Genomic DNA, 20,929 nt, shown 5'->3' on the forward strand with positions numbered 1-20,929 from the left:
GCTGTCTCGATAGGATGCAAGCAGCCCAATACTGCATTCATGTCTATCCTCAGTATGAAGCTAGAACTAGCTGGTTTAGTTTAGTATGAAGTGGTACCGGGGGGGGGGGTCTCCAAAAAGGACGGTTTACGTGCATTTAACCAAAGCCCGCTCACTGGTTCAGTAGAACTCATAAAACAGAAACCAGAGCACTTCCAGTCCCATTTTGTTGTCAACACGAACAAATAAGGTTCCAGTAAGGATGGCTTATCTCTTTCAACCATCTGAATGCACACAATGATTAAACACACAGACTCTAGATTCCGTATTTCTCCTTGAGTTCCTCCACCAAAGCAACATATTTGGCCATTGCTTCCTCTTTGGACAGACCTGTCGATCAGGAAACAGACACAAAGGAGAAAGTAGTTTGTTACTGCACGAAAAATGTGACATTGCTGAGATTTGTTTTCAAAGGCTTCATATCTCTGACCTTTCCTTGCATTCCATGCATCCCACTTTGCTTTTCCTGTAAAGTCAAGGAACCCTGGACGCTCTGTGAAAATAAAAGTAACTGTGAGTCAGTCACATGGAAAATATATTTTTTGATGCTTTAATAATAAAAGTGATATATGGAAATAAATTGCAGAGGCTCCACAATTCAATTCAGCTTCATTCATATATATATATATATATATATATATATATATATATATATATATATATATATATACACACACACACACACATATCAGTGACAACACTGATAGAGAATAAAATAATCAGCATAATAAGTCCTTTAAGGCAGCGGTCCCCAACCCCCGGGCCTCGGACCGGTACCGGTCCGAGAGTCGTTTGGTACCGGGCCGCGAGAGTAGAGGCTCAGGTGTGAAATGTATGGTTTTCAGGGTTTTTATTGGTTTTCAGCGTTATTTTGTTATCGTTTTGTCGTTAACTCGGTTTTCCTGGGTCTTTTCACGTGTGTTATGAATAAATCTTCTTTTTTTCGGTACCGGTACTAGTTTTATTTTGTTGTATTTATCCGCGACACCTTAAAGGCCGGTCCGTGAAAATATTGTCGGGCATAAACCGGTCCGTGGCGCAAAAAAGGTTGGGGACCGCTGCTTTAAGGTATCAGGGGTTTAAAAATATATATATATATCGTTTGGGATATACATCAGAAGTTTAAAAAAAAAAAAAAAAACTTGTGGGAACTTATTCAGCAAATCACGCAGAACTCGTCAAACCTGATTTTTCTCAGTACCACCCGTCTCCGCTTTCGCACATGCACAGGCAGTTAGTGGCTCCATATGTCAAACACACACGCCACAGTCACGCTACTCACCTGTGTTAATATCACCGACTGTAGCTTGCTTATATAAGCCGTACAGATCGCCCATTTCTTGCTGGTTCGGTTTCTGCTTCAGAACCTTCACCTCCTCTACCGCTTTGTCAAAGGCGTCCTGGTTAGGACAAGTCACAGCATATCCTCAGATCATATCCACTCGCCCATCTTCACTATCACCTGAATGCTCTTCTCAGTAACCAGGAACGAGTTTAAACTTAACACCTCGTTACAACTACAAGAACCTGTCGAGCTAAACGGTCTGGTTCCTGCCCCCCCCCACCAAAAAAACCCTCTTTCCAGTCCCTGTGATTTATACGTAAGTCAACATTACAGAGAAATCACTTAGAAACAATGTTAATATTTTAGATAAGATTCCAGGAAAGTTTTAAATACTAAAGAGGTCATACTTACAGTCATGACTGCAGTGAAACTGGGGCACACCTTTGCTCCTGTTCAAAGGCCTGCTCGTCCAACTCGCTGCAGTTGTGTCAGCTGTGCTGTGATTTGCTGAGAGAAAGGAAGTGGGAGGGTTTATGGGATTTCTTGGGAGGGGGTGCGGAGGGGGGTTTGATATTGATTGTATACCAAGTAAATACAGTCAGTGTTGTCAGTACCGATACCAATTCCGATACTTTTAACCTATAAAGGCAGTTTACAGTCATGATTTATGAGACTAATCGTCATCAATTTGCTAATTCTAGGCACATTTTAATGACCACTAGATCACTGTGATTTTTACTTTCATCAATAACTAGTTGGTAAAACACACCTTTATGCTTATCATGCGTTTTGAAACTTGGTGACCTGGAATGTAAACATATCTGTCACTGATGCACTAAAGTAGACATGACAATTAAAACAAAGTATTGATTGTCATTTCATAGTGTGTGTTTGAGGCGTGTATTTTTAATTTCCATAACCAATTTTTTTAACAGATATCAGTGGACAACATGGTGATCTTGAAGCATAGAAACAAAATATCAATCAGATACTAATACCAGTGTCAGTATCGATACTTGTACTGATACTTATAATTGGATCGATCTATCCACATCTACTCTCCAGTATGAATCTGTGAGATATTTTACACCCACTATAGCAAACCTATATATATTATATATATTATACTTATAAACGTTCCTACAAAAGATCTAATCGTTACATGTCAAGGGAGTGGTTTTGTGTGACAGTAGAAAAAGTCACCACAAGAGGGCAGCACGCACATATTAATCTATGTGCGCTTCTTCCAGTCAGTCCTGCTGAAGAGACCTGTTGTGGCGGTCCAGCTTCATCAGCAGGAAATGTGGATTTAAAGGCATATTTTAGTTATGACAGCAGAGTAAGGTAAACACACTTTCCGTCCCTGTCATATAAACACATATAGAAACTCAGTACCTGGCCACTTTATTAGGTACAGTTTGCTGTTGCATGGTTAGACTCTGTTGCCCTCAGCACTGGCTTGATTCTTTGTGGCACAGATTCAACAAGGAGCTGAAAACATTACTCTGTCAGCAGGTTGTTCATGATGTGACTCTCCCTTTCCACTACATCCCAAATATCCTCTACTGGACTGGGATCTGTTGACTGAGGAGGCCATGAAGTGGGGGAAAAAAATCCAAAGGACAAGTCGTGCAAGACAATAGAAAAAGTCACCACAAGATGGCAGCAAGCACAAAATGACATGTTCGGCTCTGTGTGTGTGTGTGTGTGTGTGTGTGTGTGTGTGTGTGTGTGTGTGTGTGTGTGTGTGTGTGTGTAGATTTGGTGGCATTAAGTGTAATATTTAAAACATGAAGTTGTTTTATTTGAATCCAGAAGTTAATCTAACCTGAAGAACTCCAAAAACGACGACAAACACCAGAGATGTGAAAGCTCGCTCTGTCATAGAAAACTTTATTCCATGTTTTATAAATTAACACTTGAAATCATCATGTTGTCACGACGACAGACACAGACTTAACACATCCAGCATATAAATGAAAATCTCTGGCAAGAGCAGAAAAATGAGAGTGCACGTAGGGCTGATGTACAAAGGTGTTGTTTTGGGAGTTTTTTTAATGAAGAAAAAGTTGGTTGAAGAGTCAAAACTTCCTTTTTAATCCGTTTTTATTTTTCCGCTCCGCCTTCTCCGTATGACAGATTATTTAGAACATGTGAACGACTTCTTCATTTTGTGCCACGCTTCCTAACAGAGCATTACACCTGAAATTGCATTTGTTTCTAGATATATGCAGATATATCCACTTAAAATGAATCTGAGTTTTCAAACTATTTTCAATCAGTTTGGTGTGTAACAAGTATTAATGTCACACGATGCTTGGTTACATTTAAACTATGGCCTCTTACCTTACCCAATATAAGCTAGCTGTACCTTAGTTTAGTGTCAGGACTGTCACCTGACATGAAGTAAGCTTAAATAAATAATTTCTTATTTAGATTTATCCAACTCCAGTTGGATAAACAGTAAAACAGTGAATGACAGTAAAATATTGTAATACAGCTTCTTAACTGAAATATTACTGCCTGTGTTGGTGTTTACTTCATCAGAGTGGGAGAAAAAAAAAGCAGCAGAAACATCTGACATTTTACATCAGAATAAGTCAGAGGCCGTGGTGAGATTCCCCTGAGCGAGATGGCAGCAGCAGACGTGCATCTCGCTGGCCTGGATGCTGCATCTACGTGCATCGATCTGGAAAATGAGCAGTTAGTACCTCTAAGTTACGACAAGGCAGGCGGCTGATCCGTTTGAGAAAATGGCTTAATTCAAACATACGCACTCGTGTCAAATATTGTGAAAAATAGTGATTATGATGATATTCAGTGTTTAAATATTATAGTTTAATATTTTACTGTTGCAGTGTTTCTCTGTAAAGGAGAGGATTCAAAACATAGTGTCAACTCTGGGAAGGAGTTTTTCTTTAAGATATGCCTTTCCCAAAACAAATAGTTTTAACACAGTGCTGATCACTGTCAAGGGAAGAAAAGGAGAAATTAGAAAAGAAAACCTTCAAATGACTTCAAATAGAAACAGATCTGTACAACACCAAATGCTCCTAGAGAGGAATGCAGACAGCGTGAGGAAAGCCAAGCGCACTTCTGATGCTCATAGTAAACCTCATTTAAGCTCGACTATCAGCTGTAAGGTTACAGAGGCTGTTTTGATTGCATGAATACTGCTCTTCAGTTTTGGATTAACATAAAAGAAAGAGATCGATAAAACACTTTAAACATTAACTAAGTAGTCTAACTACCAATGCATCGAGCAGTAAAGGTGGCACCACCGCTCTAAAAATCTCAAAGAGTCTTCCAGCTAATTGTTGAAGAGGATCCTCTCTGAACCCCCTCAAAAGGCCAGAGATGATCCTCCAAAGTGCTCAAAGAGTGTATAAATCTTTTATCCTCTATGTGCTTTATATTCATGAGTCTGGGTTTTCCATGCATGCTGCTGAAAACGGTGCTTCTCACACATTACTGACATTCTCCAGCCCGTTGCGGCAGTCGTCGTCTGGCAGGATGAAGCGGATGTGCCGGCTCTTCTCCCAGCCGCGGCGGATCTGCCCGAGCCGGTGGCCCACGCAGGGCAGGAAGAGGGCCACGCGGCCCAGCAGCACCGCGAGGGGGAGAATGAGGACCAGGAGGAAGGTGGGAGGCATGTAGAAGTGGTACTGGGCCGAGAGGAAGGCGCGGTTCCAGCCGAAGATGAGGGTGTGGAGGGTAGCCATGGATAAGGCGCAGTAGCCGAGTGTGGACTGCAGGAGACAGAATAAAGGGGATAATACCTTTAATAAAATCTTACAACACTGATTGCATTTTTTTTAGTTTCCTAGTGTTGACAATTAAAAAAATACAATATTAAAATCGCTGTTTCCATCATAGATTTAAAAATGAGCTACATTTTAGTTAGCACACTTTCTAATCGAACTCTACTGGTTCTACTGGAAGTTTCTTCCTGTCAAAGGGGAATTTTTCCTCCCCAATGTTGCCAACTGCTTACTTATATGGTGGTCATCTGACTGTTGGTGTTTTCTCTCTGTTATTGCAGGTCTTTACCTTACTTAATATAAAGCGCCTTGAAGCAAATGTTGTGATTTGGTGCTATATAAATAAACTTGAATTGAACATTTGCGTATACCTTTTAAAGGTATATACTGTATATACCTTTTAAAGGTATATACTGTATATACCTTTCAGCATTCATGGTGCCTTTACAGACGTCCAAGCTGCCAATCAAATAGGCACTGAAACACTGCCGTACCATCAGTCATGCAGGCTTTTGAACCGAGTGCTGATAAAAAGCCGGGTAGTTCTGCTTTGTATAAAAGAGCTTAGGTCCTGAGACAGCAGCAGCATTTCTAAATCATGTTAACATACGAGTTCCTCTTTGTTTGACAGAGCTTTAAAGTGTTTCTGAGCTCATGCATTCATTTCAATGACAGACACGTGTCTGTTTTATTGCAGTGCCTCCCAAGGGCCAAAGGATCACAGGCATTAATAAATGATTTGTCCCTCACATACAGAGACTGATGAGATATTCAAGGAATTCATAAATTTATGTTAAGGGATATTATTCTAAATTATTCTTGTTCCACAATTCGTAGATGCAGTTTCTTCGCAGATTAATGACACTCTGCCAACCTTTACTTCTAATAAGCTGTTTTTAGTCGCACTCGTGTTGATGACCTGTTGCCAGTGAACCTAATTAGTTGCAAAAAACATAATAGATTTATTGAGGCTGAAACTTTTTACAAGGGATATCCCTGAAATTTAAATATAATTCAATTCAAAAGCAAATACGTAAAAGAAAAAGAGTGGTGGGATGGTCGGCGACAAAGACTCATGTAGCAGTAAGGGTTAGGCTGAGACTAGAGGCTGTTTTTGACCGTAAAACTCATCGTGCAAGGGCAGACGGGAGGGTGGGGGGGTCGTCAGAGAGCCAAAGCCAACAGCCAAAGGGGGCTGCAGGTTTCTGCTATGAATCCTTCCACAGGTTCAGCAACAGAAACAGTGCTCTCCAAGTGCTCCTGTAGTCAGCTCAGCTCGAGGCGAATTAAACACCAAGTGAGTTGCAATGGCAAGAGATGAATAATTTTCTATTTATATCATGTGACGTCCTGCAAACTTCAAAGTTTGCTTGAGTTTATCCTCACTGCTGAAAGCAATGACAAATTCATGGAAACATGCAGGTCAGGGTGGTCTTCATTCGGTGCTTAAACACACAAACACACATACTAAAAATTAAACCATAAAAAACACGTTATTTTTAAACCCAGAACATTTTTTTTTGCATTTGTGTCACCTAAAACAGTGATTCCCAAAGTGTGGCCAGCCCTGGTGGACTGTAATGGTACTGCAGGCAAGCCACATTAATAACAAACAGTCCCAATCAAAAGATGTTTTCAATAAATTGCATGCTCAAAAATATGTTTTGTCTCACTCCCATTTCTTCTAGTTGCATGTTGAAGCTCTACTTGGAACCTTGTTGAGATTCAACCATGCAAAATATGATTTTTTGCCATTTTTCGAGTGCTCTTAAACTTTTGATCGGGACTGAAAGTCAAAATTCCTTACGCATAGGTTTATTTGTTTGGGGGTTTTTTTGTTTTATTTGAAAAAGAACAGTGCAAAATTAACATAAAGGCTGCCATGATGCATTGTAACACTGTTATCTTACAGCTAATTTGCATCTGCAATCCCTTGGCAGGTTACATATTTACATACATTTATTCATTAAAAAAGGGAATTTAAACTGGTAATAGGAGGTGGTTAGCCTGAGATATTACTCATTACTATGACCTAAATTTACTGCTCTTATATTGAAGTTAGTGTCCCAGTGGCAGGTGGGTCACACATTGGGCTTAACAATTTGCATATGCCTGGGTAACAGCAGCAACTTATAAATGGACTGGTTTACATATAGCATTTTTCTGCTCTACCCGAGAACTCAGTGTACTTTACATCTAAAGCACCTAAAATATTAGCCAGCTGAGAACTGATATAGCAACTCAATGCCACCACAATTGACTATATAATCTATATAAATTAAACACCTAGATCACTCAAAGGTTCCTTAACTGTCCGAGAGCGCCCACACTGAAGCAGAAACTAAAAAAAGACCCCAAAAACAGGGTTCTGGATACTTTGACAGTTGCTAGCTCTGACAGTGTTTATGCATTTAAAACAAAAAAAGAAGAGAGAGAAAAAAAAACAAAAAAACAAAAAAAAAACCCCACAAAAACAAACAAACCGTGCACCCACGCTGTTGACAACAAGTCCAGAAGTGCTTTCATCGCACAAACTGTTGACATGTGACTAATCTGAAGGCCACCGAATTAAAGGAAGATGAAATGGGAAAAGTGGCACAAACAGCCTTCACGTCCTGGAAAACTGGAGGCCATTGGGGGGGGTTTAAGGAGAGGAGAGGAGGAAGTGTGTACAAACTGAGTCACAACCCTCCTAACGGCTTTGTCACAGCACAAGTTTAACAGCAAATCTGGGGCAGCTGCGGGACTGCAAACACTAAGAGTCAGTGTTTGTATATGTGTCTTACTGCCACACATTCACTATGTGGTGTAAGAGACACAGCGTGCATCTGTCTGCACATCAGAGTGACGCCTGTCTGTTCATATGCGTGCGACTCAAACGTCCTGCCTGTCTCCAACGTCTTTGACCATCATCCTACAAGCACGGAGAACAAAACCATTTGACAGCACATGCTAGCATGAAGTATATGAAGTATCTGGCTGAAGTATGTGTGGGTGCGTACCTGAACGAAGGTGAACTCCCTCCAGTTGACAGTGTTGGCCACTGAGGGCAGCGAGGTGACAGCCAGCAAAGACAGCAGTCCGAGAGCCATGATGCCCACGGACAGGTACAGCTCCATCCTCCAAACTTCCTCCCCAACCCACGAATCTGGGTGGCCAGCAGTCACCTGCGTAACAAGCAACATTGATAGACATGCAGTCAATGCAAAGGTAACAGCAACATATTCAAGAGCATGACAAAAATGTGAAACTGACAACTGCCTTTTCAGATCCTTTAACTCTCAAGTGCTAAAGAAGTGTTGAAGAAAAGCACTTAAAAAGACGATGCAAACACCCTTCAACCATGTTCTGATTGCTGATGTTGCATAGTTTGTCCATCAGGGGGCGCTTTGTAACTTGCCACAAACAGAGCAACCAGCCTACCTGGGCAGATAATAACTGAGTAACCAATGACTATCTGTTATTATAAATAAATAAGGATGTTCATGAATGTTTCGTGTGTTAGAGCCCTGACTTTAGTTCAGGAGATGAAGCTTAAGGTTACGAGGAAGATTACATCTTATTAAGATGCAGATGGTGTCACTTTTGCATTTTCATTTCTTTGGTGAAGAGGACTCCTCGTCCAACAATAAAGCGTAGGCTTGATGTAAGATGCAGACACAAATTTAAATGTCCCCTCTTCAGCACAAAATGCCTATGAGTTCCCTTCTCCTCTGCCTTGGGCATATTTGGCTAGAGACTAGCACAAAGGGAGACGTCTTTCCTGGTCATTGTATTCAAATGTGATGGGGGAACATTGTTGCTTCCACAAACCGCACACCCACTGCTATGTATTTTAACAGATTAAATATAAGTTTACCAGAATACATCCGTTTGTTGGAAATTTTAATTACAGACTATGTATATTTATTCTGTATATATATATATGTATATTATATTTATTCTGTCCTGTTTGTTAGACTCATGGAACGTCTGAACCGACACCTCTCTTCTTCTTCTTCTTCATCTAACCTGTTCATAGGCCTTGTTGATCAGCTGGAAGCGGGCGGACTTCCTCATGGGAAGACACAGGCTATAAATCGCATGTAGAACTGCACACAGGAAGCTGCACAGCCCAAACTGCTTCCTCTGGATCAACCAATGGTCCAGCCAGTTAGGAAAGCGGTTGTACTTGGTGCCCCACCACAGCTGGAGGAAGGCGGCAATCAAACCGGGCAGGTAGACCAGTGATAACATCACCAAGGCGACACATGGGAAAGTGACATTCACAATCTCAATGGGCAACTTGTATAAATTGTTCTTCTTCGCCGTCACATAGGGATGCAAGACATCACGGACGGAGTTATACAGGTAGAAGAAGACAAAGAGGGCCAGAGCGCAGATGATGGGGGTGCGCCAAGATGGAAACAGATACAGCGGGAGGTTTTCGATCTCTAGTGAAGAGGAGAGGAGGCCCATGTCAACAGGGATGAAGCCCATCCTGCGGCAAAGCTGCATCACAGAGCTCTTGGCATTTTGATCGTCACTGCAGAGGAAAACCTGGAGAAAAAGACGACATAAAGACAAACATGTTTAGAGGCTAGAAACCGATTTCATTTGAAACCGCATATACCACCAGACCTCCATGAATGCGAATAGTCTTAGAGTGGTGATGACGTCCCCTACCTGTCGGCTCCCATCCCGTGGTCCTGCCTGTAGCGTCCAGGCTGATATGGTATTAAACCCCTTGACCACATAACTCTCAGGAAATAGATCAGCCAGCTGTTGGGCATTGGAAGGCCCTTCTTGCTTGATTTGCAAACCGTTGCTGACATCCACGAGAGTCTTTCCAGCTAGTGCTGGCTTCAGGTGGACCAATGTAGAGTGGTGCTCAGGGTACACGGCAACAAAGACCAAGTCTGCTTGGTTTGCAGCCTCCATCTGCGAGGTCACCTGACGGACAAAGACAGAAACGTTCACGCTCGATATAGATATCAAAACTTTCCCTTATATTTAGCTTGTTTCATTAGTTGATTTCCTAGTATTGTTAAATACAGCCTGGTCAAATATTAGTAAAACGTAGCATAGCATAGACCTCTGCCTACAGTATTTACACTAAGCATCTCCTTGACCCTAATACATATTTGGCTCTAAAAACACACCTCTGAACGTGACAGATAAATTGTATGTGTCAGTCTCAGTCGAATGCTTTGCACAGTTCCCATTAACCACAAACTATGTTTACTGAAAACAACCATGAAAGAGAACAAAAAAAAAAAAAACCCTCCAAAAAGCTTTATTGGGATTATTTGAATTTCAAACTCAAATAAGTCAGGAAGTCCTTTCTTGCAGCTTCCAAATGAATAAACGGGCAGTAATAATATATGCTATTACAGTTCTGTTTAAAACTCTTCAAGCCAGACCTTCTTGTAGTTATTAAAAGCAGTCTTAAGCAAGAGTTCTCCAGATTTTCTGAATGTCTATCAAACCCTTTCTTTGGACACTGGTTTGACAAAATCGATGACATTATGAATTTAAAGAAGTTTAAAAAGCATCTGAATGGCAACAACTTCATTTGACAGCAATGATCCCAAACACAGTGCTAAAGAATGCTTGAAAAGAGGAACATACAATTGAACACAACAGTCATGGTCTCGTGTCACCGTTTGGGTGAGACATGAGACCATGGCTAAATGGATCTACTGTAATTTTAGTCAGTGCTGTTTTTGGCAGTGCAACAATAACGTCTATGACAATCATGGAGTGTCTCCCCAGACCTCAACATTATTGAAGCAGTGTGGGATCACCTTGACAGTGAGCAGATGAAAAGGTAGCCAACATCCAAAGAAGAGCCTTGAAAGTCCTTAAAGAAGGCTATTTAAAGAAATGACAAGAAAGCTGCAGGGTTGTTTTTTTGTTTTGTTTTGTTTGTTTGTTTGTTTGTTTGTTTGTTTGTTTGTTTGTTTGTTTGTTTGTTTGTTTTTGGGGGGGGGGGGTAGCATTACTAGGATGAATGTATGTGTGTGGTTTTTAAGTGTGCTTTGACCATGTATTAAACACTCCATGTGGCAAAGGAGTATATCATTACATACACATCTTACTTAAATTCCCAAGTGCTATTTCTGACCCTATATTCACACATGAGCTTTTAAGGCAATGTTAAAGGTTATTCAGCTGTTACACAGTTTCATCACATGGCTTGACTCCAAAGAAGAATTGACCCCAAGATTTTTTTTTCCCCTGTGGCTTCGAGGTGCCTATACTGAGCTGAAAGCACACTGGTAAAAGGCTCCACACTGGTGACAGTAGTGGAAGTGGATCTAGTCAAATAGTGTGTGAGACCTAACATTGACATGAGACCATAACTCGAGCCATCTTACGGATTTTAGTCAGCAATTTTTTGGCAGAGCAACAATAAAGTTTACAACATAGCCCAACTCTAACTTCCAGATCCCATAAAAGACAGGTTGATTACTGAGCATGAATTCTAGGAGGCACTAACACTAAATTAGCAAAACAAATGATAAGGGGATATTGGACCTTGGTGCAGCCTTTCATCTCAATTTAAGCCAACCTTTTTCTGATTGGCTGCCCTTCACTAACAGAGGGGTTTTAACAGCAGCTGAGTGGGGCTTTCTGCTCTGACTACCAGAGTCACTCACACCCCATAAGAGTAAAGACAACTGTGTTAAACTGAGCCTTGAGAGAAGACTTAAATTGAAGCTGTTGGCTGAGAGGGATTACTTGAACACATTTGATATAAGCCATTGTAAGCATGTGAAAAACATAACAATAGCACTCTCTGTTCCTCATCCATATTTGTATGCCTGTGGTGAAGAAACCTTAAAAAATGATTCAAGCTGCAGATGGGAACTTAATCAGGGGCTGACAAGAAGTCATCTTGTGGTGCAAATGTATTGTGGCGCAGGCTGATGGATTGACTGCTGTATGCTCCTCCCATACTGCCTCTCATCTTCTTCTCTCAATCAGATGAGATTATCTAGTAGCTATGTTTATGAGGTAAAGCAACAACATCCATTATCACCGCTGGGGGAAAAGTCAAAGGAATGTATAATTACCACCAGAGGGACGGAAACAAAAACACCAATTACACTGTGAGTGTGAACGTGAGTGTCAGTGTCGCTGCATATGTCACCTCCGCCTCTTCGGGGAACAGAGCCGCGGAGCGCGCGGGGGTTCGGCTGCCCACCACAACCTGATAGCCGGAGGCCACCAGCCTTCTGGCCAGAGAGCGGGAGAAGTCGCCGGTGCCCAGGATGCCAATCAACAGGGTGCTGGGCTTCATCATGGAGGCTTCAAGGTGTCTGGAGCCCCCAGCTCTTTCTCGGATTAAAGGCCTCGCCATATCATCAGGCATGGTGCACTGACAAACCAGCAGAGAGAGCAGCAGATGAGACCTAAAACAAACACGAATCTTAATAACTGAGTTACAACAGGCTGAATTTAACGGTAGCTTTCTAGCTGCACCTTTACAGAGCACAGATGTCTAATACCCATTATCTGTGAATCTCAGCTGGCATGTCCTAGATCCACAACTCTGCACTATCAAAGCAAAGTTACTGTCCAATAATAGCGTAAATGGATGTTATGGCAGCCCAAATATAGCAACTGCGAATTTTGCTGCTACTCCTGGACACGCTGACTAAAAAAAAAAAAATGAAAAACAAAACAATCACAAACATTTAACCCAGGAAGCTTTCACTTTAATTATTTCAACTTTACTGAAACACGTTTGGCGCGTTTGATGGGATTATCTCACGCGGAAGGATTCGAGAAAAATATGAAAACACACTTCGAAGCACTTTAATAATCACTTAATGATCACAGTGATACATGCCGAATTTATTTTAAAAAGCCAATACTTCAGAGGCTGTCTCGATTAATGTTGTATCTTTTGCTGAAAGTGGTTCGGAGAACGATAAGAACTTAAACAGACTGAAATCCACACAGACTCTGGCATGAAAACGGAAAAGAGGATAGAAAGCTACTTTGCTTGATGCCCTTGAGTCAACTCGGGGAAACTTTGTCTCCGAAGAAAGTTACACAAGACAACGCAGGCAAAACGAAGACGAGCATTTTGGTAAAATAACAGCTTGTCTGACATAATACATCGTCTGTGAATACTTACAGGCACACTGTTTACTCGCGTGTAGGTGTTCAGGCTCCACGCTTCCACAGAGCTTTCTGTAAACTGGAGCCTTTCTTCCTGATAAGATGACGCGGGCGATAAAGCCACGCCCCCACGTGTGTAAGCGAGATAAAGCAGCGTAACGGGCTCCATGATATTTATTACACGTGTGATTTCTGCACTTAAAGGGGCGGGTTAACACCACAGTAAGCATGAGCACTGCACACAGTAAAGACAAAGTGGCTGTTACTCCATTTCCATAATTAATAGGAAAACTTATGCGTTTTTCTCTTAATTATGACGTTTGAGAAATGAAAAGTTTATCATCCTTAACAGGGGCGGGTCCAGAGGGGGTGTGTGCATGGGCTGGCACCACCCCCACTGGAATACAATATATTCTTCTGGTGCCCCCAGATTACTGCTATGGGGTCTTTAAGTGATGATGTGATGAATCCTGCTTCAGGGCACAAACTACTCTGCATTTAATAAGGCTGTTGTGTTTTTAACATGTTTTAGTGCTTGTATCTTGTTATACTTAATCTCAGGCCCCTAAAAACAGTCAGTGATCACTGTCGGCCTCTCTCGGTTTTTATTACCACTATTCATCTTAAAACTCAGTTTTTAAAACCTTACGATGTAACTACAGCTCATCCCATGCAGCAGTATATTAATGACTAACCTCATATTGTGGATAGATTATCTCAGTTGTTCTCCTGACTGAAGTTTGGTCCGTTTATAGCATCCTGCCATACGATTGCGTTTGCCCCTAACCTTCGGGAACCCTCACATTAACTTTTATCAAGTGGAAGAAGGTTAGCGTTCATCCTCCAGCTTCAGTGTTTGTTATGCTAACATAGCTGTGTCGCTGGCGATCACGTAGCACATTATTATAAACCAGCTAGCCAAACTTCAGTAACCTTACAAACGTCACTGCTGTTTACTTTCGTGTCTTCATTTATGTCAGAAGTGATAGCAGAGCTGTACGTCTTAATTTGTCTTGGAAATTCCTCAGTCAGAATATGCTATATTATATTTAGATGGAAACTAGCAAGCTAACTTCCTGCTAACTTTTAACTCCGTTAAATTTCATAAATTTGGTTTTCATGGATGAATGGATGTTAAACTTAATTGTTACACCTGGTAGAGCAGCCACACTGATCATTTTATTACAGATGAAAGAATTTAGACAGTTTTTAACTCTCAGTGATGCCGCAGTGATCGTGTGATCTGCAGCGGAGTTTGGGCCCAGACACGGCTAATGACGTCAGACTTAAACACCAGACAGGGCTACAGAGCTGCAAATCTTAACGTTACTTTAGATTAGGGGTGTCAAATGTAAAATCAGCCCAGCAAGGACGCCAAGCTGGCCCACTAAATGGCTTAGGAATATATGAAGGAGAGCATGGACTTTGGACTTTTAACTACATATAACTGTAATTTCATAAGTTTAAAATGTATTTTATTTACAGCTTTCTCCACTGATATAGACCTCTGTCATTGCCATTGCTATTCATACTACAACAACTAATCAGGTAAGAGATAAACAACTAAATGACAGAAAACTTCCTGTTTTTTCACTATCAACTGTAAAACATTTATGTCACTCTGAAATTGCAGGTTTTTTCTTATTATTTTAATTTGGCTTTAAATGAGGATTTAAATAACTTTAGACTGACAGAAAGGGGACTTTCACTGGTTTGGCCCACTAAAGAACAAAATGTGACCCATGATGTAAAATCGTTTTGACATCCCTGCTTTAGATAGTTTAAGCATATTTTGGTGCTGAAGAAATGAGTATTGTTACGTTACTTAAGTTGGATAATGATTTTTATTTCACGAAAAGCTCTTAATACCTGGTTTGTTACATTGCAAAACAGGTAATTACTATAAACAGTGTTTAAACTCTTTTGCAGTACCAGTTTTCACATAATATATTTAGGGGCAGGGTTGCACATGAGCCAAGGAAATGGAGTGGCCAGCCAAAAATGCATTTCTTTTTGTGCCATATATGCAATTATGTTCATAGGTTTATTGACAATGACACATTTTTGTATTTTATTGTCTGCACACCACTACAGTGGATTGTAAATCAAGCAATCATGATGTGATTTAAGTGCAGATTTAAATTCAATTCAGGGATTTAGCAAGAGTATTACTTTACCTCCTTGTGAATTACATAAATTTTTACTTACAGTGCCCAATTAGCTGAACTTGCATTTGGTAGCTGTTCACTGTAACTCTCAACTTGAGTTCCAAATAAATATCAACGCCACACATACATACACATCCTCCTATCAGAAATGGCAAAATTCAAAGAGTGGCCAAATCATCAGTCTGTTCAATTTAATTGAATTTTATTTATATAGCACCAACTCACAGCATCAGTCACTCCCATTTAACAGGAAGAAACCTAAATCAATAGGCCTAGAAGATCAAAGCAGAGATTTGCTTACATGGTTAAGAAAAACGTCTTCGCATCGTTGAACCAAGTTGATAACAAACTTGTGGAGGTAATTTTGTCACTGTCAAAATCTACACTCAATCAATGCTTCAAGAATGGAACTATAGAGAGTTCATAGCACGGTGCAAATCACCGGTACACTCAGAAACAGGAAGGCCAGATAAGATTTTAAAAACATCTAAAAAAGCCAGCCAGGTTCTGGAAAAATGATGGAATGATGGGATGAGAAAACAGTATTTCACAGTAAAAATGCATGATGAAAACATGCTGCCAAAGCAATCCAACATTGTTAAGGGCAAAGTAATTGGATGTTCCTCAGTGTCCTAATCAGACACCTGATCTCCATCCAATAGAACATGCTGTTCAATTATTAAAAACAAAGCTGAATTCAGACCAACAAACAAGCAGCAGCTGAAGGAGGCTGAAGTGAAGGCCCAGCAGAGCATCTCAAGGGGGGAAACACAGCATTTGGTCTTGTTCATGACTTCTGCACGTCAGGCATTCAATTGACTGCAAAGGGTTTTCATCCAAGCATTAAAACAGTCCTCATATTAGTTTGTTCAATTCATTTGGAGCCTTTGGAAATGGGGGATGATTATGTAACTGCAGTAAGGTTGTACTGGATTATGTGGAGCTTCAGGGAAAGAAACAAAGAAAGATACGACAGTGAATCATCAGGATAAATAACAGTAGGAGACATGCTGGGGGCAGAATATAACTAAAGAGCTGCTCTGGATAAAGAATTGACCACTTTGACATGTTACATAGTTTGCTGAGGCAGATAAGATTTAAACAACTCCCAGTTCAACAGTTCCCATTATCCGGGCCCCACTTCCCGAGCCAGTTGGCAAATGAGCAGGCGCAGTATAACACAGTGATTATACTTCAGTGATTTCTCAGTGTTTCATTTTGTGCCACTGTTAGCTCAAAATTCGACTCTGTACAGTTTAGTGTTAATCAGTTAATACCCCGACAAGTTCTCCAACTTAACAATCATATTGGTTGGTGCGTCCATGCCCAGATTTCCACTCTGTTTTATTAGGTCGGCCGTGTGACAGACTGGAAACCAGTCCAGGGTCTACCTCGCCCTTCATTCTATGACAGGTGGGCACCTAAACTAAAGGTTAGAAACAGATCATAGTTTGGGTTAAAATAGCTTTTTTCAACATTAAAGCATTAGAAATGTCACTTTACTAGGATACCAGGGTGTAAAGTCCTCTCCCAACTCAAGGTGAAGACAACAGCACACATTATGAGGGGTTGTTTCCTGGGTGAGGACAGTTTATAATGTCTGACATTTAAGATGTAGATTGTAGATTGTTGTAAACAACTAAACATTAACAGCACACAGCTGAACAGCACCCCGGAAAACACTATAAACACTGACCTGGTGACTACATGCTAGTCTTGTTGAACGCTATGTTAGGAATATAATGCAGGGGTACGCTTTGAGCACATAGTATGCTCAGTTTCAAGTCTGCTGACTGCTCTTCGTGTTCATTTACAAAACACAGAGAAGCCAACGGCGACAACGCTCAGCTTGAATCTTCGCAGCTAATGTGTGGCAACACAACAGCCTCGGCTATCCTTTATATACAGTCTATGTTCCAGCCTTACAGAAATGCTACTGTAGCTGCGGACTCAATTATAAAAACTTGTAAACAATTTTAGAGGCTCATCCCAAACTGCCAGGTCTGCCTGATGAAGGAGTAGTAACAGTATATTAGATAGTGGCGCCTCACATTTTCCCTATTGCTATGAAATCGGAGTATTTGATACACTGGCCTTGGGATTAGAAGAGAAAAGCAAAAGCAAATCTGTGTTTAAAAGCTGCCTGACCGCAGGACACGCACTGTCAACATGACTTCATCATGTCTGCCTTTGCCACTTGCAAAAGGTTGAATCCCCGCGGCTCGCTGTGCTGCATCAGTGCCACCACACACAAACACACAGTCTTTCTCCCTCACCCTCACTCAGCTATGGCCTCTAGTTTGTTTATATCTTTAATATACAAGTATATGATGTTGAGATTTCGTGAATATGTATCGATTACTGGTGAATGCAAGGTATTCTGATCCAGGAGACTGTTTACACATTTGTTAAAGGAAAAAATAGTACTCTTTTTATGGATTCTAATATTAAAAATTATATCAAGTGTTACGAATTGCCTTGTCTATGTGGCTAAGTGAATGAAAGCAAAGCAAAATTCATCATGAATCAAAAGGGCTTGGATGGGAGATATTGTGGCAGGCGACAAAAGGCAAGGTCACAAAAAGTTTGCCTGCAGGTGGACAGGTACAGCGATGCGATGTTAACATCTGACAGGACCTCAGTGTCAAAGTGCTGCAGGCAGGAAGGCGCTTCTATCAGAGCCATCAGGGGCAGAGGTGTCTCTAGTGCCCTTCACCGGGGATTGGGGTCACACGTTGAGACAGGAGCTGATGTTGCAGTTCTCCTCTCTGTCCTGTTGTGGTTCAGTTACAGGTTTCTCATGCACATTTGCAGTAACACGCTGCAACATTTTACTCTCAGTAAATACACCTTTTGGCTAATTAAAGCTTCGGACACGGCGTTAGCAGTTTTCTGAATTCCTTTTTTAATGCTGTAATAAAAACACAATATCTAATAGAGCTTTAAAGTAATGCTTTACTGTAATCTGATTACTTTTTTCAAGTCCCCCGTAAGGGATTACTATTGCAAAATATGTAATTAGATTACTGTGACTTTCCCGTAACCACACTGCATTACTAAACCGTGATTTTGTTTGTGAGAGTGTCTCATGACAATGACGTACGAGCGTGCGACGTCCATGGTAACAGATGTGTGTAGATCAACAATGGATAATATGAAGTGCGGGAGAGAGTACGACCATGCAGCATTTAAAGCGTGGACGTACTGACATTACTTTGAGTTTGATTACGTAAAAAGTGCTAAAAACATTAGTGTTTGCTGTACACTCGACGTGAGAAGAAAACTTCTTTCTACAGCGAAAAATTAAACTTCAAATCTGAGCAAGCATCGAGCTCGCTGCCACGGGAATGTGAAATTCACAGAGAAACCCCCGGATCCCCCCACTGACATAACCGCTGTGGCACCGGGCAAACCTCCACCTGCCCCACTCCTGCTAAACAGGTGGCAATAGATTTAAGAGCGACAGGACTCAGTGATGCTGAATCTTTCATTTTATTTATTTTTTGCTGTTTTACTTGTAAACACAAAAACGTATTTTATTTTATATGCTGCAATATGCAGAAAATAGGTTTAGTATAAGTAAGTGAGTAAAATGTATTTATATAGCACTTTTTAAGACAGGAAGCTATTACAAAGCACTTCACATGGGAATATAAAAGCATATCAAACAAAACAATAAAACTATACAAAGGAAGTATAAAAACATATCAAATAAAACAACATATTACACGTAATCATTACTCAAATGCCTGTCCAAACAGACGTGTTTTAAGCTGTTTTTTTAAAAGAAGCCACAGAGTCGATGGTGCATAGTGGGGAGGTAAACTCCCCCACTACGCAAAGTACTGGAGCTAGGGTTTGAAAAGTGCGATCCCCCTTTGTTTTCAAACGGGTCTGTGCAAATAGTCAGAAGACCACTATCAGTGGATCTAAGGATCCACTTTGGAGGGTAGGTTTGAAGAAGCTCAGTGACATAGGTGCGGCCTCACCTCGTAAAGACATAAATGTAAAAGTGAGGATTTTAAACTGATATCTGTACCAAACCGGAAGCCAGTGCAAGGATTTGAACATGGGAGTGATATGAGAGAATTTATTACTGTGGGTTAAAAGCCTTGCTGCTGCATTTTGGACCACTTGAAGACAATTTAAGGAAGCAATAGACAGACAGGAAAAGATTGCGTTACAATAGTCTAACAGGGAGGAGATGAAGGCATGGACAAGCATCTCCATTTCACCTTTGGAGACAATAGTCCTAAGTTTACCAATATTTCTCAAATGAAAAAAAGCAGCAGGGGTCACAGACCTGATTTGAGCATCAAAAGACAGAGAGAGGAAATAATTTTGAAACTGCTAATGATACGGCCTAAAGGAAGAATATATAGTGAAAATAACAAGAGGCTTAAAACCGATCCTTGTGGGACTCCACATGACAATTTAGCTACATCTGACCGGAAGTTTCCAGCTGAAGCTAAAAGTGTTCTATCTGCCAGAAATGAGGTGAACCACGTTTAAATGTTAAGTCAAAGACTGTTGAATATAATTTAATTTTTGCTTCGTGCAATGTGCATAAAGTTAAAAGATTAAAACTAATAAAACAAGTTTTAAAAAGACACTTTTTCATTTGATTCAATTTTATATGATGGATTATGGAAGAAAAACGGAATTTGGTTGAAAGGTCTATTGCTTTATTACGTATTCAGGTTGTGTATCATGTTTTTAAAAAGTAACTAACTAATAATGTAACGAGTTACTTTTGAAAATAAGTAGTCAGGAAAGCAATGGGATTACTTTCTTGGAGAAGTAATCAGTAATTAGTAACTAAACACTATTTTCATGTGACTTAACCAACACTGTTCAGCACACAACAATGTCATTATAATTCAAGGGAGTTAGTTTATGTGAATCACTAATAAGACCAAGCTGGAAAATAAAATGCCAAACACTGTAGTTCCTCTGATGGCCACTGGAGGCAGGCTACAAAAGTGAGTCAAACAGACCTCCATGTTAAAATGCCCAACTTACCCAGCGACAGACTTAGGAAGCTTGTGTGAGATGTGTTTAGAAGCCCAGGGTAATTGATTCAGATTTTTTTAAAATATATTTTTAGTAACAAAGCCATTAACTTATGATGAGGCTTTAAGATTTAACACATATGTTGCTTTGTGGTACAACCAGCGCCACCCCAACCCCCCAAAACAAACAAGCAAACAAGTAAAAAAAACAAAACAATAAAGAGCAATAAAGTTTGTGCTTCTTCAAAAAAAACAACAACTCCTTTCCAGGTTTTTGGACTTATTCCTGCAGCACTCTGTACGCAGATTTCCCTTTGAAACCATGGGAGTTATCACCTGCTGGCCCTTAGAAAGAAGGCAGGACTTTATTTAGTTGTTTCCATCTTTTATATACAGTCTATGATCAAAAATAAAACAGATTTTAAACACCGTGTTCTACAGTTTTGTAGAGGTTTAGCAATTCCACAAAATTACTGAGTATAGAATTTCCTTTGTAGGAAAATAGAGACCAAATTAAAAGTATTAAAAACTGTGCTGAACTGATTTAAAAAT

At 40.5% G+C, this 20,929-nt stretch overlaps 2 protein-coding genes across 3 annotated transcripts in view; both read right to left on the reverse strand.

Annotated features, from left to right (window-relative positions):
* Positions 1 to 1,831, reverse strand: part of LOC146360949 (acyl-CoA-binding protein-like) — a 1,883-nt gene extending 52 nt beyond the window's left edge. Inside the window, exons 1-4 of the mRNA XM_084921547.1 lie at positions 1,736 to 1,831; positions 1,322 to 1,439; positions 470 to 532; positions 1 to 369 (exon numbers count right to left, since the gene is read on the reverse strand). The exon at positions 1 to 369 is cut by the window's left edge and continues 52 nt beyond it. Coding sequence (XP_084777673.1) covers positions 296 to 369; positions 470 to 532; positions 1,322 to 1,439; positions 1,736 to 1,741 — 261 coding nt within the window. The 5' untranslated portion in view covers positions 1,742 to 1,831 and the 3' untranslated portion in view covers positions 1 to 295. The remainder of the gene's footprint in view (positions 370 to 469; positions 533 to 1,321; positions 1,440 to 1,735) is intronic.
* A 1,359-nt stretch (positions 1,832 to 3,190) lies between these two features.
* LOC146360950 (metalloreductase STEAP3-like) lies at positions 3,191 to 13,299 on the reverse strand. 2 transcript variants are annotated; one of them, XM_084922310.1, is made up of 6 exons: positions 13,214 to 13,299; positions 12,221 to 12,482; positions 9,751 to 10,017; positions 9,097 to 9,624; positions 8,088 to 8,252; positions 3,191 to 5,073 (listed from the first exon to the last, which is right to left on the reverse strand). In XM_084922310.1, the coding sequence occupies exons 2-6, from the start codon at positions 12,440 to 12,442 to the stop codon at positions 4,786 to 4,788; spliced, it is 1,470 nt and encodes a 489-aa protein (XP_084778436.1). In that variant the 5' UTR covers positions 12,443 to 12,482; positions 13,214 to 13,299; the 3' UTR covers positions 3,191 to 4,785. The 2 variants fall into 2 exon arrangements, with proteins under 2 accessions (XP_084778436.1, XP_084778437.1); XM_084922311.1 differs by having other exon boundaries at positions 12,221 to 12,448; positions 13,214 to 13,286.
* Positions 13,300 to 20,929: the final 7,630 nt, after the last annotated feature.

The sequence above is a fragment of the Perissodus microlepis genome, chromosome 23 (assembly GCF_051167445.1).
Source record: "Perissodus microlepis isolate ML-2025 ecotype Zambia chromosome 23, ASM5116744v1, whole genome shotgun sequence".
Taxonomy (NCBI): Eukaryota; Metazoa; Chordata; class Actinopteri; order Cichliformes; family Cichlidae; genus Perissodus; species Perissodus microlepis.